General features: G+C 51.8%; 1 protein-coding gene across 11 annotated transcripts in view; it reads left to right on the top strand.

Annotated features, from left to right (window-relative positions):
- Positions 1-25,495, top strand: part of LOC119784034 (receptor-type tyrosine-protein phosphatase mu-like) — a 175,520-nt gene that overhangs the window by 49,211 nt on the left and 100,814 nt on the right. For all 11 annotated transcript variants that reach the window (XM_038285926.1, XM_038285893.1, XM_038285887.1 and 8 more), the window contains exons 5-15: positions 1,160-1,238; positions 1,676-1,791; positions 1,870-2,044; positions 5,342-5,454; positions 8,446-8,626; positions 16,178-16,331; positions 16,572-16,738; positions 16,807-16,916; positions 17,065-17,266; positions 18,876-18,978; positions 25,464-25,495. The exon at positions 25,464-25,495 is cut by the window's right edge and continues 150 nt beyond it. In XM_038285926.1, the coding sequence (XP_038141854.1) occupies positions 1,160-1,238; positions 1,676-1,791; positions 1,870-2,044; positions 5,342-5,454; positions 8,446-8,626; positions 16,178-16,331; positions 16,572-16,738; positions 16,807-16,916; positions 17,065-17,266; positions 18,876-18,978; positions 25,464-25,495 (1,432 nt within the window). The remainder of the gene's footprint in view (positions 1-1,159; positions 1,239-1,675; positions 1,792-1,869; positions 2,045-5,341; positions 5,455-8,445; positions 8,627-16,177; positions 16,332-16,571; positions 16,739-16,806; positions 16,917-17,064; positions 17,267-18,875; positions 18,979-25,463) is intronic.

Raw genomic sequence — 25,495 nt, 5'->3', positions numbered from 1 at the left:
GCTTATCCTTTCAACATTATTTCCTCCATCTTTTGAGAAAGAAAAAGTCGTCTTCACTAAAACTGTTCAGTTCATCTCCTATAATTTGACACCTGATAATATGAACCGTCCTAATGAGAGAGCAGCGTAGCAATGGAGGGGTTTGATGCTGCAGGTGATCGGATCCCTGAACCCTGATGCCAAGCAGGTAAACTGGAGCTTCGCTCTGATTGGATGCTGCTTTCTAAACCTGACCGAAACCCCAACCTCAACCCAGATGTTCTGGTTCCCCCGACCCAACAGCACCACAGGTCCAAACCGCCCCCCCCCCGTAGAGAGCAGCTGAGGGTCTGAACCAGCTTTGAATCTCCTCGTGATGGAGGAACATCTGATGGTGAGCAGATGACCCCAACCTTTGGACCAACAGGTTTAAAGCGGGTCCTACAGAACCCTTGCTGACCGGATGGTACCGGTCCACAGCCCTTCAGCTCTCAGAAGCAGCTGACTCTGAGTCACCAGCCAATCACAGACTCTCTTGCAGGTGTTCAGAAGTGCCGCCCCATCATCACAGCATGGTACAGTAATTAGCTGCATCACCACGGCAACAACACATCCATCTCATTACTGAAGGAGCTAACGAGGGAGAGAGGTGGAGGAGAGGATGGAGAGAGGGAAGGAACGGGCAGGAGCGAAACAGGAAGTGGAGGAAAACAGATGGAGGGAGGAGCGCTTCCTGCTTCTGGGCGCCAACAGGAAGCATGAGACTGGTTTCCGTGACGATAAGACTGTGGAATGTGCACACGCTGCACAGGAGCGTTTGAAGCTGGAAACGCTTCCCAGAAAACCCTTCCAGCTGGCCCACCAATCACTGTCATCACAGGGTTTCCTGTTTGCTCTGCAGCTGCCTTCCAACTTCATTATAGGACATTATGGGACATGATGGGACATTAGTCCCACACATGGACAGGAGCCGCTCTCTGGGTTGTGGAATGGAACAGAACCTCCAAACCCAGATTTGACCTGAATGTCTGCAGCCAGACCAGGACTCAGCGTGGAGGTAGAAGGACTCAGTGTCCCCGGAAAGCTGGAAATGTTCCCCTGACATCAGAACACTTTCAGACTCTGATCTCCGTCTTTAAATGCAGCGTTTCTGAGCTTTGCCCTGATTTCTGTCTGCCAGGTTGTGTTTGAGGCGGTCAGCACCGGTCAGAGGGGAGTCCTGGCCATCAGAGACATCACTCTGCAGGGACATCAGTGCAGTAAGAGCTCACACACACACACACACACACACACACACACACACACACACACACACACACACACACACACAGAAAGCCCCACCCATTCAAGAGTAGGCCTCTAATTGGTTAACGAGGTTTGTCTGCTTAATTAAATAACAACTTTTAAAGTTGAGCTAGCATCTTAGAAACAAGGTCAAGCTGTGTGTGTGTGTGTGTGTGTGTGTGTGTGTGGGGGGGGGGGGGTAAGTGTGCAGGCTGGGGAGCTCATTAAGTATAAATTGATTAGCATGGACTTTGATCCATGCTTCTGTTTCTGTAGCTGCTGCTCGTCCAAAGAGCTACTGGGGGGCTGCCTCACAAACACACATCTATGTGTTGTAGTTCTTGCTTCCTGCTCCTTCAGACCAGCTGTGGAGGCTGTTTGTGACCCTTTGACCTCTGCCCCCTGTCCTCAGTGAGCACGCCGCATCCTCTGCACATCAAAGCCGTGGAGGTGAACGCGGGTCAGACGGCCACCTTTCAGTGCACGGTGAACGGGCAGCCGCAGGGGAACCCGCTGCTCTACCTGCAGGTGGTCACGCCCCCTCTGTTGCCAGGTAACAGCCCCGTTGGGTCGGTTTTTTCTGATCGTCTCTGGATCTCCCCGCAGGGCATGGGAGGTCGGCTGGCCGTCGCTAAGGAAACCAAAGTGGTGAACTCCCGCCGCTATGTGGCGGTCTTCGATGTCATGAACACCACCAAAGGGGATACTGGACGCTACCGCTGCATCGCCCAATCCGAGCGCGGAGTGGGCGTATCCTCCTACGCAGAACTGACGGTTAAACGTGAGTACTGGCCTCTGATTGGCTGCAGGACCTTCTGACCTGTGTGGATGAATGTTATGAAGCATGCAGGAGCTCCTCCCCCTCCAACTGGTTCAGACTGTGAGGCCCATAGGGGCCACGCTGTATGGGCCCCAGGGCCACACCCTGATCAGCTGACTGGCTGCTCTCTGAACGGCTGATCTTTGAACGGCTGATCTTTGAACAGCTGTTCTCTGAACGGCTGATCTTTGAACGGCTGCTCTGTGACCGGCTGTTCTCTGAACGGCTGATCTCTGACCGGCTGCTCTCTGACCAGCTGATCTCTGACTGGCTGCTCTCTGACCAGCTGATCTCTGACTGGCTGCTCTCTGACCAGCTGATCTCTGACTGGCTGCTCTCTGAACAGCTGATCTCTGACTGGCTGCTCTTTGAACGGCTGATCTTTGAACGGCTGATCTCTGAACGGCTGCTCTCTGAACAGCTGATCTCTGACTGGCTGCTCTCTGAACAGCTGATCTCTGACTGGCTGCTCTTTGAACGGCTGATCTTTGAACGGCTGATCTCTGACCGGCTGCTCTCTGACCAGCTGATCTCTGACTGGCTGCTCTCTGAACAGCTGATCTCTGACTGGCTGCTCTTTGAACGGCTGATCTTTGAACGGCTGATCTCTGAACGGCTGCTCTCTGAAAAGCTGATCTCTGACTGGCTGCTCTTTGAACGGCTGATCTTTGAACGGCTGCTCTTTGACTGGCTGATCTTTGACTGGCTGATCTTTGACTGGCTGATCTTTGACTGGCTGATCTTTGAACAGCTGATCTTTGAACGGCTGAACTTTGAAAGGCTGATCTCTGATCGGCTGATCTCTGACCGGCTACTCTCTGACCGACTACTCTCTGACCGACTGCTCTCTGACCGGCTGATCTTTGAACGGCTGATCTCTGATCGGCTGATCTCTGACCGGCTGACCGGCTGCTCTCTGACCGACTGCTCTCTGAATGGCTGCTCTCTGACCGGCTGCTCTCTGAACAGCTGTTCTTAGAACGGCTGCTCTCTGACCGGCTGCTCTCTGACTGGCTGATCTCTGACCGGCTGATCTTTGAACAGCTGATCTTTGAACAGCTGATCTTTGAACGGCTGATCTCTGATCGGCTGATCTCTGACCGGCTGACCGGCTGCTCTCTGACCGACTGCTCTCTGAATGGCTGCTCTCTGACCGGCTGATCTTTGACTGGCTGATCTTTGAACAGCTGATCTTTGAAAGGCTGATCTCTGAACAGCTGCTCTCTGAACGGCTGATCTCTGAACAGCTGATCTCTGATCGGCTGATCTCTGAATGGCTGTTCTTTGAACGGCTGATCTCTGACTGGCTGATCTCTGACCGGCTGATCTCTGAACGGCTGCTCTCTGACCGGCTGCTCTCTGACCGGCTAATCTCTGACCGGCTGCTCTCTGACTGGCTGATCTCTGAACGGCTGCTCTCTGAACAGCTGTTCTTTGAACGGCTGCTCTCTGACCGACTGCTCTCTGAACAGCTGTTCTTTGAACGGCTGATCTCTGAACGGCTGCTCTCTGAACAGCTGTTCTTTGAACGGCTGCTCTCTGACCGGCTAATCTCTGACCGGCTGCTCTCTGACTGGCTGATCTCTGAACGGCTGCTCTCTGAACAGCTGTTCTTTGAACGGCTGCTCTCTGACCGGCTGCTCTCTGACCGGCTGCTCTCTGACCGACTGCTCTCTGAATGGCTGCTCTCTGACCGGCTGCTCTCTGACCGGCTGATCTCTGACCGGCTGCTCTCTGAATGGCTGCTCTCTGACCGGCTGATCTCTGACCGGCTGCTCTCTGACCGACTGCTCTCTGAATGGCTGCTCTCTGACCGGCTGCTCTCTGACCGGCTGATCTCTGACCGGCTGCTCTCTGACTGGCTGATCTCTGACCGGCTGCTCTCTGACCGGCTGCTCTCTGACCGACTGCTCTCTGACTGGCTGCTCTCTGACCGGCTGCTCTCTGACCGGCTGCTCTCTGACCGACTGCTCTCTGAATGGCTGCTCTCTGACCGGCTGATCTCTGACCGGCTAATCTCTGACCGGCTGCTCTCTGAATGGCTGCTCTCTGACCGGCTGATCTCTGACCGGCTGCTCTCTGACCGACTGCTCTCTGAATGGCTGCTCTCTGACCGGCTGCTCTCTGACCGGCTGATCTCTGACCGGCTGCTCTCTGACTGGCTGATCTCTGACCGGCTGCTCTCTGACCGGCTGCTCTTTGAACGGCTGCTCTCTGACCGGCTGATCTCTTACCGGCTGCTCTCTGACCGGCTGATCTCTGACCGGCTGATCTTTGAACGGCTGATCTTTGAACGGCTGATCTCTGACCGGCTGCTCTGTGACCGGCCGCTCTCTGACCGGCTGCTCTCTGACCGGCTGCTCTGTGACTGGCCGCTCTCTGACCGGCTGCTCTCTGACCGGCTGCTCTGTGACCGGCCGCTCTCTGACCGGCTGCTCTCTGACCGACTGCTCTCTGAATGGCTGCTCTCTGACCGGCTGCTCTCTGACCGGCTGCTCTTTGAACGGCTGCTCTCTGACCGGCTGCTCTGTGACCGGCTGCTCTGTGACCGGCTGCTCTCTGACCGGCTGCTCTCTGACCGGCTGATCTCTGACCGGCTGATCTTTGAACGGCTGATCTTTGAACGGCTGATCTCTGACCGGCTGCTCTCTGACCGGCTGCTCTTTGAACGGCTGCTCTCTGACCGGCTGCTCTCTGACCGGCTGCTCTTTGAACGGCTGATCTCTGACCCGCTGCTCTTTGAACGGCTGCTCTCTGACCGGCTGCTCTGTGACCGGCTGCTCTGTGACCGGCCTATCTCTGACCGGCCTATCTCTGACCGGCTGCTCTCTGACCGGCTGCTCTCTGACCGGCTGCTCTCTGACTGCTCTGACCCTCCTAGTCTCTCAGGGGAACCAGGGATCTATAACAGATCTTTAGATGGTTGTCCCTCCCCTCCCTTCAGTCAGGTGGAGACATGTGACTCCACCCCCTGGGTTAACTCCACCCATGCAGGCAGATCTCTCCTGAACACGGTAAACACTCCTCATTACCCATGTTTAGTGTGTGTGTGGATGGGGGAGATGAACTGGGTCAGAGGAAGTGGAGCAGCTCCTCTGAGGATTCTGGGTAATAGAATTCAGGTCTGCTGTGATTTGCCGAAGGTCACGAATATTAATTAACTTGTTAGCCTCTTCTCCCCTCGTTAAAAGACCAGTGAGACCCTCAGGTGGTGCGTGAGGAAATGTCAGACTGATCCTGGTTCTTTTGGTCTCTCAGAACCCCCCGTACCCATTGCTCCACCGCAGCTTACTGCAGTCGGCGCCACCTACCTTTGGATCAAGCTTAACGCCAACTCCATCAATGGAGACGGACCCATCATCGATAGAGAGGTGAGTCCAGGTCCGGTACGGACCAGAACCAAACTGCTAGTTCTGGTGGTTCTACTTGACCAGCTGTCTGCCACCCTCAGAACCAGAATTTTGACAGAATATTGACTAGTGAAGGACCATTAATGGATGCCTAGATTTCTTTTCAAAGAACCAGAGTTTATCTTTTTGATCCTACGATCTCTTAACGTTAGAGAGCGATGACCAGCCGACGCCTCGAAGCCAAACGATCTTCTACCGTTAGAGAGCGATGACCAGCCGACGCCTCGAAGCCAAACGATCTTCTACCGTTAGAGAGCGATGACCAGCCGACGCCTCGAAGCCAAACGATCTTCTACCGTTAGAGAGCGATGACCAGCCGACGCCTCGACGCCAAACGATCTTCTACCATTAGAGAGCGGTGACCAGCCGACGCCAAACGATCTTCTACCGTTAGAGAGCGATGACCAGCCGACGCCTCGACGCCAAACGATCTTCTACCATTAGAGAGCGGTGACCAGCCGACGCCAAACGATCTTCTACCGTTAGAGAGCGATGACCAGCCGACGCCTGGACGCCAAACGATCTTCTACCATTAGAGAGCGATGACCAGCCGACGCCTCGACGCCAAACGATCTTCTACCGTTAGAGAGCGATGACCAGCCGACGCCTCGACGCCAAACGATCTTCTACCGTTAGAGAGCGATGACCAGCCGACGCCTCGACGCCAAACGATCTTCTACCGTTAGAGAGCGATGACCAGCCGACGCCTCGACGCCAAACGATCTTCTACCGTTAGAGAGCGATGACCGGCCAACGCCTCGACGCCAAACGATCTTCTACCGTTAGAGAGCGATGACCAGCCGACGCCTCGACGCCAAACGATCTTCTACCGTTAGAGAGCAATGACCAGCCGACGCCTCGACGCCAAACGATCTTCTACCATTAGAGAGCGATGACCAGCCGACGCCTCGACGCCAAACGATCTTCTACCGTTAGAGAGCGATGACCAGCAGACGCCTCGACGCCAAACGATCTTCTACCGTTAGAGAGCGATGACCAGCCGACGCCTCGACGCCAAACGATCTTCTACCGTTAGAGAGCGATGACCGGCCAACGCCTCGACGCCAAACGATCTTCTACCGTTAGAGAGCGATGACCAGCCGACGCCTCGACGCCAAACGATCTTCTACCGTTAGAGAGCGATGACCAGCCGACGCCTCGACGCCAAACGATCTTCTACCATTAGAGAGCGATGACCAGCCGACGCCAAACGATCTTCTACCATTAGAGAGCGATGACCAGCCGACGCCAAACGATCTTCTACCGTTAGAGAGCGATGACCAGCCGACGCCTCGAAGCCAAACGATCTTCTACCGTTAGAGAGCGATGACCAGCCGACGCCTCGACGCCAAACGATCTTCTACCATTAGAGAGCGATGACCAGCCGACGCCAAACGATCTTCTACCATTAGAGAGCGGTGACCAGCCGACGCCTCGACGGCAAACGATCTTCTACCGTTAGAGAGCGGTGACCAGCCAACGCCTCGACGCCAAACGATCTTCTACCATTAGAGAGCGATGACCAGCCGACGCCAAACGATCTTCTACCATTAGAGAGCGGTGACCAGCCGACGCCTCGACGGCAAACGATCTTCTACCGTTAGAGAGCGATGACCAGCCGACGCCTCGACGCCAAACGATCTTCTACCGTTAGAGAGCGATGACCAGCCGACGCCTCGACGCTAAACGATCTTCTACCATTAGAGAGCGGTGACCAGCCGACGCCTCGACGCCAAACGATCTTTTACCGTTAGAGAGCGGTGACCAGCCGACGCCTCGACGCTAAACGATCTTCTACCATTAGAGAGCGGTGACCAGCCGACGCCTCGACGCCAAACGATCTTCTACTGTTAGAGAGCGATGACCAGCCGACGCCTCGACGCCAAACGATCTTTTACCATTAGAGAGCAGTGACCAGCCGACGCCTCGACGCCAAACGATCTTCTACCATTAGAGAGCGATGACCAGCCGACGCCTCGACGCCAAACGATCTTCTACCGTTAGAGAGCGATGACCAGCCGACGCCTCGACGCCAAACGATCTTCTACCATTAGAGAGCGATGACCAGCCGACGCCTCGACGCCAAACGATCTTCTACCATTAGAGAGCGATGACCAGCCGACGCCTCGGCGCCAAACGATCTTCTACCGTTAGAGAGCGATGACCAGCCGACGCCAAACGATCTTCTACCGTTAGAGAGCGATGACCGGCCGACGCCTCGACGCCAAACGATCTTCTACCATTAGAGGGCGATGACCAGCCGACGCCTCGAAGCCAAACGATCTTCTACCATTAGAGAGCGATGACCAGCCGACGCCTCGACGCCAAACGATCTTCTACCATTAGAGAGCGATGACCAGCCGACGCCTCGACGCCAAACGATCTTCTACCATTAGAGAGCGATGACCAGCCGACGCCTCGACGCCAAACGATCTTCTACCATTAGAGAGCGATGACCAGCCGACGCCTCGACGCCAAACGATCTTCTACCATTAGAGAGCGATGACCAGCCGACGCCTCGACGCCAAACGATCTTCTACCGTTAGAGAGCGATGACCAGCCGACGCCTCGACGCTAAACGATCTTCTACCATTAGAGAGCGGTGACCAGCCGACGCCTCGACGCCAAACGATCTTCTACCATTAGAGAGCAGTGACCAGCCGACGCCTCGACGCCAAACGATCTTCTACCGTTAGAGAGCGGTGACCAGCCGATGCCTCGATGCCAAACGATCTTCTACCATTAGAGAGCGATTACCAGCCGACGCCAAACGATCTTCTACCGTTACAGAACCGACTCGTCAGCTGTTCAAAGTTCGCTGATGGTTGCCGCGCTACCAGAACAGTAACGGTTCTACTGGAGTCTTTCTATTTGATGAAGAGTCATCAGGAGTGTTTTTTATTTCTACATTCACTTTGTCACCTTTGGGCTCTGGGTCGGTTCTGGATCCAGGTGGAGTACCGCACCATGTCCGGCATGCTGATCGACACCACGCCTGTGGATAAGCCGGACCATAAGATCGGACACCTCGACCCAGACACAGAGTACGAGATCAGCGTCCTGCTGACCCGGCCCCTGGAAGGAGGGACGGGAAACCCCGGGCCGCCCCTCAGAGCCAAAACCAAGTGCGCAGGTGAGTGGACCGGTGGCAGTTCCTGCCGACAGATGGTTCCTGGTCTCTTCAGGAGCCATTAATGCTAAGCTGTGCTAGCTCACCAGGAGGCTAATAGCTAGCAGGGAGCTCATTAAGGCAGCCTGCTGCGTTAGCGCAGTGCTCATTAGCCCCCCCAACACACACACATTCAGTGTGCAAACAGCAAACACGATGTGATTAGCAATCAGCGGCTAATTAAGCAGGTGCAGCAGCAGCAGAACTCTGGAGGATTCAGTCTGATTGATGACCAACCGGTTCTGTTTGGACCCAACTGTTGGAGGTTTCCTCATCTGTCAGTAAAAACACACGCAGCGCTGCCCCCATCTGAAATATTCAACAGCATCAATAAAACATATTTACAGAACATTAAAAATGCATTTAGAGCAAAAGATGTTTATGGACCAATTACTCTGACCCGCCGGGCCTGACAGAACCTCTGGATCCATGTTCTGCTCACTTCCTTTGTTCTTTCTCTGTCACTGGATCCGGAGGTTCTGCCCAATCAGAACCATTTTATCCTGGTTCAGAATGTTTGGGTTCTCCAGGTGTTTGGATGTCATTCCTCAGAAGGCGCCATCAGGTTTGGACCCGTCTGGACCTGCTGCCATACGCTCCAATAAACCCAACAGCTTCTAACCCGCCCGCATGGATCCAGCTTCCAGCACAGAACCAGAACCTTCTGGACCATCTACTACGGTTCCTCAGATGGTTGTAGTTCTACAGGTTCTGATCCTTCATCCGTCTGAGATGATAAAAACAAGCAGAATGAGTGTTTCTGATCCACCCGATCCGGTCGGTTCCGATAGAACCCGAGTAGAACCCAGACAGACGAGGAAACAACATCTGCTGTTCTGCTGACAGCAAATACAGAAATAAAGACCAAGAATATAAAATATGTCCAAACGTTACACCTAATGAAATTATAAAAATCTATCAAATATGTAGTTGATCGTTAAATATGATGAATTAAAGGAAAGTCTTCATTAATTAAATTATTACATTAATTTTTATTTAGGCTAAAATATTTGGAAACCCCTGAAATAAATAAAACTGCCAAAAAATTAAATTTATCCTTCTTTGAATTTATGATCATTTATTTACCAACATGTGAAATGTTCTATTAAACATTTAATTAATTAAATTATTAAAACTTATAAATCATTTGAAAGGAACTTTGTTGTATAAAACGTTGGTTTCTCTGTGACGACTCTAGTCTGTTTGGTTGCTTCTGTGTCACAGGTTGAAATGTTCTGGAAGCCCGGCTCTAGAACACTTGGACCTGATGGTTATGAACCTGATCGAGGATCCAGATTCAGATGGTTATGAACCTTATCCAGGATCTAGATTCAGATGGTTATGAACCTTATCCAGGATCTAGATTCAGACGGTTATGAACCTGATCCAGGATCTAGATTCAGACGGTTATGAACCTGATCCAGGATCTAGATTCAGATGGTTATGAACCTTATCCAGGATCTAGATTCAGACGGTTATGAACCTGATCCAGGATCCAAATTCAGATGGTTCTGAACCTGATCCAGGATCCAGATTCAGACGGTTATGAACCTGATCCAGGATCCAAATTCAGATGGTTCTGAACCTGATCCAGGATCCAGATTCAGATGGTTCTGAACCTGATCCAGGATCTAGATTCAGACGGTTCTGAACCAGTTCCGAGATCCAAATTCAGACGGTTCTGAACCTGACCCGGGATCCAGATTCAGACGGTTCTGACCCAGTTCCGAGATCTAGATTCAGACGGTTCTGAACCTGATCCAAGATCCAAATTCAGACGGTTCTGAACCTGACCCGGTATCCAGATTCAGACGGTTCTGACCCAGTTCCAAGATCCAGATTCAGACGGTTCTGAACCAGTTCCAAGATCTAGATTCAGACTGTTCTGAACCTGATCCGGGATCCAGTTTCAGACGGTTCTGAACCTGATCCAGGATCCAGATTCAGACGGTTCTGAACCTGATCCAAGATCTAGATTCAAACGGTTATGAACCTGATCCAGGATCCAGATTCAGACAAGTTTGAAAGGATCCATGTTGTGGTTCTGATTGGGTCAACAGCTGGAGGTCAGAACGGTTCTGGATCTGAGCCCAGTTCTGCTGTAAGGGAGCCTGCAGAGGAGTTCTGCTCAGACCATGGGGGGGGTTGGTGTCCAGAACCGGGGGGTCTGGGTGGCTGTTAACATCCATTAAAGGCTGAGCGGCGGTTTGTCTGCAGCCTCTCAGGGAAACAGCATCAATATTTCACTTCTTTCTCTGCGGATCTTTTTCCACCTCAGATTTTCACGCTCTGCTCGCCTCTCAGACGTTTTAGAGCTTTTACCGAACCGTCTGTATTTTTATCGTCGCTGGGAGGCGAGCTGAAACTCGGAGATCTCTCCGTCTCTCCTATTATATCCGCTGATCTCCTGGAAATGAAAACCTAAGCCGCTCTTCCTCCTCCTCCTCTTCCTCGTCTTCATCCCAGTCACCTTCAAACGTTTCCCTCTCCTCTTCGTTGGCCCTGGTTCTGGTGTCAGTGGATGGGTTCTGAGAGTTTCAGGGCCCGGTTTAGATGAGTCCAAATGCGCCGCTGATGTTCATCCCCTAGTGGTCAGGCGTGTCATTGCAGGCAGACACTCCATCAAACCTGGAGCTCAGTAATGGAAACCAGCCAGTCCAAGAACCCGGCACCGCTCCATTCTGGGCAGAACCAGAACTCCTCTCCTGTGGTTTTCCTTCTTCCAGATTCTTCTTCTGTGTTTAGTTCACAGGGATTTCAGGACCCTGCAGATCCTTCAGTCCGACATGCAGCGTCACGTGGCTTTGACTCATCCCACCCGAGCAGCTCTCAGTCAGCATCTAAAGGAACCTTTAGCCCTGATGGTTGAACACTGGTTGCTAGGGTTCCTGTTGGTTCTAATGGTCCGGTCCTCCATTCGGTCATCACTGGGTCAGCACCTTGAAGCAGGGGGGCGGTCCTACAAGGCTCCGTCCCCCTGGGCTGGAGGGCGGCTGGGATCCCAACAGAACCTTCGGATCGAAGAGTTCAGGCATCCTAATTCAGATCAGTCCTTCCTGCTTTCTACCTACAACAATTTAACAACTGGATCAGAACCAGGACTGAACGGAACTGGATCAGAACCAGGACTGAATGGAACTGGATCAGAACCAGGAATGAATAGAACTGGATCAGAACCAGGCCTGAATTGAACTGGATCAGAACCAGGACTGAATGGAACTGGATCAGAACCAGGAATGAATAGAACTGGATCAGAACCAGGCCTGAATTGAACTGGATCGGAACCAGGCCTGAACTGAACTGGATCAGAACCAGGTCTGAACAGAGCTGGATCAGAACCAGGCCTGAACTGAACTGAATCAGAACCAGGAATGAATAGAACTGGATCAGAACCAGGTCTGAATGGATCTGGATCAGAACCAGGTCTGAACAGAGCTGGATCAGAACCAGGCCTGAATTGAACTGGATCGGAACCAGGCCTGAATCGAATTGGATCAGAACCAGGCCTGAACTGAACTGGATCAGAACCAGGAATAAATAGAACTGGATCAGAACCAGGTCTGAACAGAGCTGGATCAGAACCAGGCCTGAACTGAACTGGATCGAAACCAGGCCTGAATTTAACTGGATCAGAACCAGGCCTGAATTGAACTGTATCAGAACCAGGCCTGAATCGAACTGGATCAGTACCAGGTTTGAACAGAGCTGGATCAGAACCAGGACTGAATGGAACTGGATCAGAACCAGGTTTGAATTGAACTGGATCAGAACCAGGTTTGAACAGAGCTGGATCAGAACCAGGACTGAATTGAACTGGATCAGAACCAGGCCTGAATCGAACTGGATCAGTACCAGGTTTGAACAGAGCTGGATCAGAACCAGGACTGAATGGAACTGGATCAGAACCAGGTTTAAACAGAGCTGGATCAGAACCAGGCCTCAATCGAACTGGATCAGAACCAGGACTGAATGGAACTGGATCAGAACCAGGTCTGAAGGGAATTAGATCAGAACCAGGACTGAATGGAACTGGATCAGAACCAGGCCTCAATCGAACTGGATCAGAACTAGGTCTAAATTGAACTGGATCAGAACCAGGTCTGAATCGAACTGGATCAGAACCAGGTCTATATGGAGCTGGATAAGAACCAGGTGTGAATAGAGCTGGATAAGAACCAAGACTGAATGAAATTAGATCAGAACCAGGTCTGAGCGGAGCTGGGTCAGAACCAGGACTGAATGGAACTGGATCAGAACCAGGTCTGAATGGATCTGGATCAGAACCAGGTCTGAATGGAACTGGATCAGAAGAAGGACTGAATGGAACTGGATCAGAACCAAGTCTGAATCGAACTGGATCAGAACCAGGTCTGAATAGAACTGGATCAGAACCAGGACTGACTGGAACTGGATCAGAACCAGGTCTGAATGGAACTGGATCAGAGCCAGGTCTGAATCAAACTGGATCAGAACAAGGACTGAACGGAACTGGATCAGAACCAGGTTTGAACGGAATTGGATCGGAAACCAGGTTTGAATTGAACTGGATAAGAACCAGGCCTGAATCGAACTGGATCAGAACCAGGACTGAATGGAACTGGATCAGAACCAGGTCTGAATAGAACTGGATCAGAACCAGGACTGACTGGAACTGGATCAGAACCAGGTTTGAATTGAACTGGATCAGAACCAGGCCTGAATCGAACTGGATCAGAACTAGGACTGAATGGAACTGGATCAGAACCAGGTCTGAATCAAACTGGATCAGAACCAGGACTGAATGGAACTGGATCAGAACCAGGTTTGAACGGAACTGGATCGGAAACCAGGTCTGAACAGAGCTTGATCAGAACCAGGCCTGAATGGAACTGGATCAGAACCAGGTCTGGATGGAACTGGATCAGAACCAGGTCTGAACAGAGCTGGATCAGAACCAGGTCTGGATGGTACTGGATCAGAACCAGGTCTGGATTGAGCTGGATCAGAACCAGGTCTGGATTGAGCTGGATCAGAATCAGGTCTGGATGGAACTGGATCAGAACCAGGATCAGAGTGATCTGTTCCAGGTTCATTAAGATCATTAATCCTATAGTTAGAAAATGATCCTGCTTCTCTGGTCCTTCCTTCCAGCAAGATGGTGGCTGTTGGCAACTGAAGCAGACCGCAGGGGGCGCTGCCACTGGCTCATCCATCAGCAGAGGGTTAGAAGGAAATGTTGGAGGAGATTTGTGAAAGCCAGGGGTGGAAATATCAAAGCCAGCAGGCGTTGTGTGTGTGGGTGAAATCTGTTTCAATCAGTCAGGGCGGCGTTGGCTGAAAAGGTCAGACAGCAGCTGCAGAGCAGGGAGGCTTATACAGCAGCAAGACGTCACATCTGAGCTGAACTCAGAGGAAGGAGAGGAAGGAGGCACAGTGAACTCCCAGGAGGTTTCTGCTCAACAATCAGGAGACCAAACCTGCTGCAGGAACCAAAGGCCTCTCCTCCACCTGGACCCACCCACAGCGGCTCCGCTCAGTTGGACCCTCTGCTCTGTGATGTAGAACCAGAACTGTTCTGGTTTCTGCTCGATGGAGTTCATGTTGAGGCTAAACAGTTGTTATCCATTAGCTAGCATTAGCATCAGGTGGTCACATTATGGACCAATGAAGCCCAGCAGAACTCCCACCCCTTTCACAAGCTCCTGGTCACAGTGGAGAGAAACAGTTCTCTGAATGGACAGAACCTCTGGCTGAACAGAACCAGGGTCCATAGGTCTGAGAGAAACTCGTCTGGCCCGACAGCAACGCCTGCTCAGAACTAAAGTCCAGCACTGAACTGATTCTGACAAGTTAGAGCTGGTTTAAACTGGTTAGAACTGGTTTTAACTGATTTGAACTGGTTTTAACTGGTTAGAACCTGTTCTGACGTATAATCAGTGTCCATTACAGACACATCCATCCCCCAGGGACATGTCCATCCCACAAAGACGTGTCCATCCCCCCGGGACATGTCCTTTCCACAAAGACACATCCATCCCCCAGGGACATGTCCATCCCACAAAGACGTGTCCATCCCCTAGGGACATGTCCATACCACAAAGACGTGTCCATCCCCCCGGGACATGTCATTCCCACAAAGGCGCGTCCATCCCCCAGGGACATGTCCATACCACAAAGACGTGTCCATCCCCCAGGGACATGTCCATACCACAAAGACGTGTCCATCCCCCAGGGACATGTCCTCTCCACAAAGGCGCGTCCATCCCCCAGGGACATGTCCTCTCCACAAAGACGCGTCCATCCCCCAGGGACATGTCCATACCACAAAGACGTGTCCATCCCCCCGGGACATGTCCATCCCACAAAGGCGCGTCCATCCCCTAGGGACATGTCCATACCACAAAGACGTGTCCATCCCCCGGGACATGTCCATCCCTCAAAGGCACGTCCATCCCCCAGGGACATGTCCTTCCCGCAAAGACGCGTCCATCCCCCAGGGACATGTCCATACCACAAAGACGTGTCCATCCCCCAGGGACATGTCCTCTCCACAAAGGCGCGTCCATCCCCCAGGGACATGTCCTCTCCACAAAGACGCGTCCATCCCCCAGGGACATGTCCATACCACAAAGACGTGTCCATCCCCCCGGGACATGTCCATCCCACAAAGGCGTGTCCATCCCCCAGGGACATGTCCATACCACAAAGGCGCGTCCATCCCCCAGGGACATGTCCATACCACAAAGACGTGTCCATCCCCCAGGGACATGTCCATACCACAAAGGCGCGTCCATCCCCCAGGGACATGTCCATCCACAGCCTAGTGTCTTCCACTCACTCAGAGAAATATCTTCTTTGAGGAATTGAAGGATTTTATGTGATGGATTTCTCTTTCCCCCAGGGGATTATGGGTAATAGGATCCACCTCAGTCCCTTCTCCTCCCTTGAACCCCAACCCCGATTGTTGCCGCGGTGATATCAGTGTGTGTCGGTGTGTGTGTTCCGATGTTGTAGATCTCTGTCTCTTTCATCAAACAATCCAGGAGCAGAAAGTAGCAAGTGCTGCTATTGTGCTCCGCTAAAAGCAGTGTGTGTGTGAATAACAGGAAATGTGTGTGCCATCGACCACACAGATGAAAGACGAGAGCGAACAGGCAGAGTATTGTTCTGCACAAACACCTGACCCCCCCCCCCTCCTTACCCCACATCCCACCCCAGTGAGGCGGTTTCTGTCAAGACAAATTGCTTCATGCTGCTTTCATCCATCATTCTCCCTCTGAGTGGATCTCTGTCTGTCATCTAGAAATACAGAAAATCTCCACTTAGATTGGCCACTCTGTGTGAGAGTCTGAGCTGAATTACATCTTCTCCTGGAACTCATTATAATAGATTTATTTCACAGGAACCCGATTAGCTGAGCAGCAGTTCAACGTGCTGCACGTAAAACACCTGATGAAGTTCATCACATGAGGGAAGAATCTGCGATTAAACGCGGAGACCGACCGATGTTCACATGTGGTTCTTTCTATCTGTCAGACCCAATGCACGGCCCGCGGCGGCTCCAGGTCAGCGACGTTCAGTCCAAACAGGTGACGGTTCGGTGGGAACCGTTTGGATATAATGTAACGCGCTGCCACAGCTACAACCTGACGGTGCAGTACCGCTACCGACCTGCAGGCGCCACCAGCAGGTAAGCAAACGGAAGGAAAGAGAACATAATTATCCTTTTCCACGAAGATACTGATGTTAAGTATGGAAATGTTAGCAGCACCCGGGGCTAGAATGATAGCAGGGGGCGGGGCTACAATTTGAGCAGAGGGCGGGGCTAGTACGTTGGTAGAGGGTGGAACTGAAATGTTGGAAGGCGGGGCTAAAATGTTAACAGTTTCCACACTGGATGGGGTCCTGAGGTAATCCATCTCTTCTTCAGGGAGGAGCAGGTGAGGGAGGAGGTGGTGTACGACACCCTCAGCCCGCTGCCGCAGCACACCGTCCGTAACCTTCCACCGTACACCAACGTCAGCCTGAAACTGGTTCTGAGTAACCCAGAGGGATGTAAGGAGAGCGCGGAGCTGCTGGTGCTGACGGATGAGGACGGTATGGTTTAGGTTAGCGTTGGTTTCTGTGTCTGTGCTGCTAAATCACTCTAAACCTTCTGCTTCCAGTTCCTGGAGGCGTTCCGTTGGACTCCATCCTTGGTCGCAGCTATGAGCAGCAGATTAGTCTGAGCTGGAGGGAACCTCTCAACACTTATGGCCTGATCCGGCAGTACGAGGTGAGGCAATCGCTAAGGATTATGGGTAGTGTATCGCTGCTGCTTATTGTGACCATTCAGATTTAATGAGAGAAGGAAGTCTTCCTGTGAAATTGACTCCATTACCCACAACCCCCTGGGAGATGTTTGATTCTCTTCTCCTCCACAGATTTCCTACAAAGCTCTGAGCTCCTTTGACACGGAGTTTGACCTGTCCAATCAGAGCGGGAAGGTGTTCAAACCAGCCAATGAGACCAGCCATGTGTTTTCTGGCCTCTCACCTGGATCCACCTACTCCTTCACAATAAAAGCCTCAACCATTAAAGGCTTCGGGCCCCCAGTCATCACCCAGTTCACCACTAAGATCTCAGGTAAGACCCAGGCCCAAAGATGAAGGGTGGGCAGCGACAGGAACCGTGGGACAGGTATGTTTAATGGAGGCAAGAACTGAACCATTGGGACCCTCCAGAACCTCGTTCTGGATCACAGAAACCAGGAGGTCCACAGCAACCAGGAGGTCCACAGCAACCAGGAGGTCCACAGCATTCCTTAGCCCTGGCTGCTGCAGACGGGCTAAAGTAAGCACTGGCTGCTGCAGACGGGCTAAAGTTAGCTCTGGCCGCTGCAGTCGGGCTAACGTTAGCCCCGGCCGCTGCAGACGGGCTAACGATAGCCCCGGCCGCTGCAGACGGGCTAACGATAGCCCGGCCGCTGCAGACGGGCTAACGATAGCCCCGGCCGCTGCAGACGGGCTAATATTAGCACTGGCTCCTGCAGACGGGCTAATGTTAGCACTGGCTGCTGCAGACGGGCTAATGTTAGCACTGGCTGCTGCAGACGGGCTAACGTTAGCCCTGGCCGCTGCAGACGGGCTAACGTTAGCCCTGGCCGCTGCAGACGGGCTAACGTTAGCCCTGGCCGCTGCAGACGGGCTAACGTTAGCCCTGGCCGCTGCAGACGGGCTAACGTTAGCCCTGGCCGCTGCAGACGGGCTCACGATAGCCCCGGCCGCTGCAGACGGGCTCACGATAGCCCCGGCCGCTGCAGACGGGCTAACGATAGCCCTGGCCGCTGCAGACGGGCTAACGATAGCCCCGGCCGCTGCAGACGGGCTAACGATAGCCCCGGCCGCTGCAGACGGGCTAACGTTAGCCCCGGCCGCTGCAGACGGGCTCACGATAGCCCTGGCCGCTGCAGACGGGCTAACGATAGCCCCGGCCGCTGCAGACGGGCTAACGATAGCCCCGGCCGCTGCAGACGGGCTAACGATAGCCCCGGCCGCTGCAGACGGGCTAACGATAGCCCCGGCCGCTGCAGACGGGCTAACGTTAGCCCCGGCCGCTGCAGACGGGCTCACGATAGCCCTGGCCGCTGCAGACGGGCTAACGATAGCCCCGGCCGCTGCAGACGGGCTAACGATAGCCCCGGCCGCTGCAGACGGGCTAACGATAGCCCCGGCCGCTGCAGACGGGCTAACGATAGCCCCGGCCGCTGCAGACGGGCTAACGATAGCCCCGGCCGCTGCAGACGGGCTAACGATAGCCTCGGCCGCTGCAGACGGGCTAACGATAGCCCTGGCTAACGATGACGTTTCCTGAGCAGACGTAGTGAGAAATGGCCTGTGTTTCTATGACGATCCAGACTGGTTCTCAGGGTTTCTAACATTTTACTGTTCTCCTCCACTGTCTCTACCTGCAGTGACCAGGAGCCTGCAGAGAACCTTTTCTTAGGTTAGTGAGAGAAACTAGGCCGACTGAGTGAATCACATCCATTTCCTTTATTTAACTGGATCACAGAGTTTCAAAGCTTTTTACCAGAACCAGTTTGCTCCCAGTTTGGTCCAGTGTTCAGAGACGATCTATAGGGAACCAAACGACTCGTCCCGTTCAGGTCCGGAATGGACCGAGCCACGGCGCCCCCTTCCTGCTGTGGCTGGAGGTGGAGCTGTTGAAGGAGGTAACCTTGTTTTCTGCCCCCCAGCTCCTCTGATGCCAGCCTACGATCAGGAGTCGCCCCTGAACCAGACCGACTCCTCCGTCACGGTTCTGCTGAGGCCCGCCCAGAGCCGCGGCGCCCCCGTCAGGTAAGATCAGGCGCCACCAGCAACACTTTGAAGTAAAGTTTGACAGCCATCGAGGGAGGCGGTATCCTCGGTAACAGTCATCATGTCGACAGCTGTCGGGCTCCGGAGCCGCGCGTTAACGAGGGATTTGGTTAATGAAGGAGCAGCAGGCGGGGCTGATTGGAGCGTGCCGCTAACAAGGAGGATTAACCGGGGATTAGCCGACCCGCCGATGGTCGACGATGCGTCCGTCCTGACCGCCAGGGCCCGTCACCACCACCAACATCCACAGAGCTGGAGAAACACGGCTGCTGGGCGTCTGTTTCCCTTCACAGCCTGTATGTGGCGGCGGCGGCGGTGGGGGGGGTGATGTAGGCTGTGGTAATTGACACGATAGCTGAAGTTAAAACATCAGATTCCACTTCATATCGCTGCGTTTAAATTTAACTTAGCTTTGTGTTCATACAGCCGAGATTCACATCGTAGGAGAAAAGGTGTAGCTGCAGGCGACCTGTAATCAGATTACTGACTCACACACTCACACACACACTCACACACAGATGTGATTGGAAACGGCTCGTCAAAGACAGAGAGGAGAAGAAAGGAGAGAGTGGGAGGAAAAGAAAAGAAACGATTGGCATAGTTTCCTCTTTCTGAGGCTTTTCAACAGCAGCAGCTCTGCTTGTGTCCCTGAACTCCCAGGCCCGTCTCCCTGTCCCCCGTTGGTTTCCCGTGCTCGTGTCTGTTGGCGTGCATGTCTCCCTGTCCCCCGTTGGTTTCCCGTGCTCGTGTCTGTTGGCGTGCATGTCTCCCTGTCCCCCGTTGGTTTCCCGTGCTCGTGTCTGTTGGCGTGCACGTCTCCCTGTCCCCCGTTCGTTTTTCCGTGCTCGTGTCTGTTGGCGTGCATGTCTCCCTGTCCCCCGTTGGTTTCCTGTGCTCGTGTCTGTTGGCGTGCACGTCTCCCTGTCCCCCGTTGGTTTCCCGTGCTCGTGTCTGTTGGCGTGCACGTCTCCCTGTCCCCCGTTCGTTTTTCCGTGCTCGTGTCTGTTGGCGTGCACGTCTCCCTGTCCCCCGTTCGTTTTTCCGTGCTCGTGTCTGTTGGCGTGCACGTCTCCCTGTCCCCCGTTGGTTTCCCGTGCTCGTGTCTGTTGGCGTGCACGTCTCCCTGTCCCCCGTTCGTTTTTCCGTGCTCGTGTCTGTTGGCGTGCACGTCTCCCTGTCCCCCGTTGGTTTCCCGTGCTCGTGTCTGTTGGCGTGCACGTCTCCCTGTCCCCCGTTCGTTTTTCCGTGCTCGTGTCTGTTGGCGTGCATGTCTCCCTGTCCCCCGTTCGTTTTTCCGTGCTCGTGTCTGTTGGCGTGCACGTCTCCCTGTCCCCCGTTCGTTTTTCCGTGCTCGTGTCTGTTGGCGTGCATGTCTCCCTGTCCCCCGTTGGTTTCCCGTGCTCGTGTCTGTTGGCGTGCACGTCTCCCTGTCCCCCGTTCGTTTTTCCGTGCTCGTGTCTGTTGGCGTGCACGTCTCCCTGTCCCCCGTTCGTTTTTCCGTGCTCGTGTCTGTTGGCGTGCACGTCTCCCTGTCCCCCGTTCGTTTTTCCGTGCTCGTGTCTGTTGGCGTGCACGTCTCCCTGTCCCCCGTTGGTTTCCCGTGCTCGTGTCTGTTGGCGTGCACGTCTCCCTGTCCCCCGTTCGTTTTTCCGTGCTCGTGTCTGTTGGCGTGCACGTCTCCCTGTCCCCCGTTGGTTTCCCGTGCTCGTGTCTGTTGGCGTGCACGTCTCCCTGTCCCCCGTTGGTTTCCCGTGCTCGTGTCTGTTGGCGTGCATGTCTCCCTGTCCCCCATTGGTTTCCCGTGCTCGTGTCTGTTGGCGTGCACGTTTCCCTGTCCCCCGTTGGTTTCCCGTGCTCGTGTCTGTTGGCGTGCACGTCTCCCTGTCCCCCGTTGGTTTCCCGTGCTCGTGTCTGTTGGCGTGCACGTCTCCCTGTCCCCCGTTGGTTTCCCGTGCTCGTGTCTGTTGGCGTGCACGTCTCCCTGTCCCCCGTTGGTTTCCCGTGCTCGTGTCTGTTGGCGTGCACGTCTCCCTGTCCCCCGTTGGTTTCCCGTGCTCGTGTCTGTTGGCGTGCACGTCTCCCTGTCCCCCGTTGGTTTCCCGTGCTCGTGTCTGTTGGCGTGCACGTCTCCCTGTCCCCCGTTAGTTTCCCGTCTAGTAGGAAGTGAGACAATGGTGCAGTGCGTGTGAGAGCGTGCTGGTGGGGGCCGTGGGTGATGTATGACTTCTGTCCTGAACGCGGCTCCTGTGGAAAACAACAACTATTGTTTCCAGCGTCCCTCGGGACCCAAACAGAGCAGGAAGCGGAGCGTGGGGCGTTCAGGTGCAGCTCTGGTTTGTGAAGGTCCTGCTGGTGGAGCAGGCCGTGTGCAGCCTGGCTACAGATCAGCAGGTCTACAGCATAGATGTTTGGGATGTAGATAGATGTCTGCAGGTAGACAAGCCTCCATAAAGCCTTAGTGACCAAAGTGATGCAGAGAGAGGAGAGCTTTCAACCCGCTGGTTGATTGAACTTCTTTGCAGTTTTTTGTTAATTCATGGAACAAAACCAATGATAAGATAAACACAATATATGTTTATTAAAACAGTTTTGTCTTCATTTAAAGCAGCAGTTTATCTTTTTTACTGGATGTGTGATTATAGAAGTGAAGCCTTCAGTGATCTAGATGCTTCTGTGTTATCAGAACCATTCTATTCTCTTTATTTCTATGCGCTAATTCACATCAGATCATCTCAGGTCACATAGATCCAGATCAATCAGATCATCCAGTCAGATTAACTTTACTAGATGAGCAAGAAGAGAAAGTTGATATTGACCCTACCGGGCATGCATGCAGTGACAGTGGAGAGGAAAACTCCCCTTTGAACAGGAAGAAACCTCCAGCAGAACTAGAAACAGAGATCCACGGCTGCGCTTCCTGCGTACAGTTACCCAATCGCCTGGCTGCTCAGGCACTGCTGGAGGACGGGTACGTGGGGGGAAGCCTGGATTCTAACTCTGACCAGTTGGAAGGTGCTATGTTTTAAAGTGGAGTTACTGAGATCCACAGATATCCCAGAAAAACAGAACTTAGATCAGACGGAGATAGACTGGACAGCAGCAGAGCGTAGGTCTACAACAACCAGAACTGTATTATGCTTTATAATGGCATTATAGCTTTTAAAACACTAATGTTTTATTTCCAGCTGAGTCCTTTTTATTGTAAGAATTAAACTTGTTTTAAATCTATATCTGGTATTCGAGCATTAAGATAAATTCATTCAGTAAAAATTCCTTGATGAACCAAATGAATCAGCGGCGACTCTTTAATGAAACTGCTGCTGCATCATCAGATAAATGGCGGTTATTTGTGTGGCCTTTAATTCTTCACAGGGATTCCAGTCCAGGAACCAGAGCGGCCATATTTCAGGTTGTGGTTGAGCTCATTTTGTGTCTTCTTGTCCTTTACCTGAGCGCTGAGCGAGTTTAATAGCAGCCCAGGCAGCAGGACATGAAGGATGTGTTTAATGTCAGCCTGTTATAAAGTTCCCGCCTGGCCACGCAGGGAGAGAAAGACTTAATAAAAGTGAAGGAGAGCGTGATGGAGGAGAGGCAGGCTGACCTTTCTGTGGAGCTCAATAATGAACACTCTGATGGCGGCGGCGACGACAGGGGGGGGGCGGCGTTCAACATGTCCACTCGTATGTGAACACAGGTCTGCTACGTGTCCTGCAGCAAAAAAAAAACACATTTCCCATCATGCACCTGCAGCTCCACTAGAACTGAACAACTGACTGAATAACTAACTAAGTTACCGACTGACTGACTACCTAACCAACTGACTAAGTAACTAACTGAATGAGTTACCGACTGACTGATTACCTAACCAACTGACTAAGTAACTAACTGAATGAGTTACCGACTGACTGATTACCTAACCAACTGACTAAGTAACTAACTGAATGAGTTACCGACTGACTGATTACCTAACCAACTGACTAAGTAACTAACTGAATGAGTTACCGACTGACTGACTACCTACCCAACTGACTGACTACCTAACTGAATGCGTAACCGACTGACTAATTACCTAACCAACTGACTAAGTAACTAACTGAATGAGTTACCGACTGACTGACTACCTACCCAACTGACTGACTACCTAACTGAATGCGTAACCGACTGACTGACTACCTACCCAACTGTCTAAGTAACTATCTGAATAAGTTACCGACTGACTAACTACCTAACCAACTGACTAAGTAACTAACTGAATATGTTACCGACTGACTGACTACCTAACTGAATATGTTACCGACTGACTGACTACCTAACCAACTGACTAAGTAACTAACTGAATAAGTTACCGACTGACTAACTACCTAACCAACTGACTAAGTAACTAACTGAATATGTTACCGACTGACTGACTACCTAACCAACTGACTAAGTAACTAACTGAATAAGTTACCGACTGACTGACTACCTAACTGAATATGTTACCGACTGACTGACTACCTAACCAACTGACTAAGTAACTAACTGAATAAGTTACCGACTGACTGACTACCTACCCAACTGACTAAGTAACTATCTGAATAAGTTACCGACTGACTAACTACCTACCCAACTGACTAAGTAACTATCTGAATAAGTTACCGACTGACTGACTACCTACCCAACTGTCTAAGTAACTATCTGAATAAGTTACCGACTGACTGACTACCTACCCAACTGTCTAAGTAACTATCTGAATAAGTTACCGACTGACTGACTACCTACCCAACTGACTAAGTAACTATCTGAATAAGTTAACGACTGACTGACTACCTACCCAACTGTCTAAGTAACTATCTGAATAAGTTACCGACTGACTAACTACCTACCCAACTGTCTAAGTAACTATCTGAATAAGTTACCGACTGACTAACTACCTAACCAACTGACTAAGTAACTAACTGAATATGTTACCGACTGACTGACTACCTAACCAACTGACTAAGTAACTAACTGAATGAGTAACCGACTGACTGACTACCTAACCAACTGACTAAGTAACTAACTGAATGAGTAACCGACTGACTGATTACCTAACCAACTGACTAAGTAACTAACTGAATGAGTAACCGACTGACTAACTACCTAACCAACTGACTAAGTAACTAACTGAATAAGTTACCGACTGACTAACTACCTAACCAACTGACTAAGTAACTAACTGAATATGTTACCGACTGACTGACTCCTAACCAACTGACTAAGTAACTAACTGAATTAGTACTAACTACCTAACCAACTGACTAAGTAACTAACTGAATATGTTACCGACTGACTGACTACCTAACCAACTGACTAAGTAACTAACTGAATGAGTAACCGACTGACTGATTACCTAACCAACTGATTAAGTAACTAACTGAATGAGTAACCGACTGACTGATTACCTAACCAACTGACTAACTACCTAACTGAATATGTTACCGACTGACTAACTACCTAACCAACTGACTAACTACCTAAGTGAATGATTTACCTTCTGACTGACTACCTAACCAACTGACTAAGTAACTAACTGAATGAGTTACCGACTGACTGATTACCTAACCAACTGACTAAGTAACTAACTGAATGAGTTACCGACTGACTGATTACCTAACCAACTGACTAACTACCTAACTGAATATGTTACCGACTGACTAACTACCTAACCAACTGACTAACTACCTAAGTGAATGAGTTACCGACTGACTGACTACCTAACCAACTGACTAATTAACTAACTGAATGAGTTACTGACTGACTGACTACCTAACCAACTGACTAATTAACTAACTGAATGAGTTACCGACTGACTGATTACCTAACCAACTGACTAATTAACTAACTGAATGAGTTACCGACTGACTGATTACCTAACCAACTGACTAATTAACTAACTGAATGAGTTACCGACTGACTGATTACCTAACCAACTGACTAAGTAACTAACTGAATGAGTTACCCACAGACAGAATAATTTACCGACTGACTGAAAAACTGAAAACCATGGTCCACTCAGACTCCTGTCCTCATTGTCCCCTGGGCACTAATTGATTTTATAATATCTTGTTAGACTAGTTGTCTACAGAACTAACCATAACTAGTTTTACCACTTTCAGTTTGAGGAGTTCATTAGCAACAATTAACCCAAGAAATAAACCCAATTGACCTGTGTCCTTCTGTCCTTTCTCTCTCTGTCTGAACCTTTCTACCTGCGTCTCCTGTCCACCTGCGTCTCTTGTCCACCTGTTTCCTGTCCACCTGCGTTTCCTGTCCACCTGCGTCTCCTGTCCACCTGCGTCTCCTGTCCACCTGCGTCTCCTGTCCACCTGCGTCTCCTCTCCACCTGCGTCTCCTGTCCACCTGTGTCTCCTGTCCACCTGTGTCCCCTGTCCACCTGCATCTCTTGTCCACCTGTCTCCCCCTCTGTCCCTGCCTGTCTGCAGTAAGTACCAGGTGGTGGTGGAGGAGGAGCGCC

The sequence above is a fragment of the Cyprinodon tularosa genome, unplaced genomic scaffold, assembly GCF_016077235.1.
Source record: "Cyprinodon tularosa strain WSP-4 unplaced genomic scaffold, ASM1607723v1 ctg1058, whole genome shotgun sequence".
NCBI classification, from domain to species: domain Eukaryota; kingdom Metazoa; phylum Chordata; class Actinopteri; order Cyprinodontiformes; family Cyprinodontidae; genus Cyprinodon; species Cyprinodon tularosa.
The sequence above is the reverse complement of the archived record's forward strand: the minus strand, read 5'-3'. Positions and strand labels throughout refer to the sequence as shown.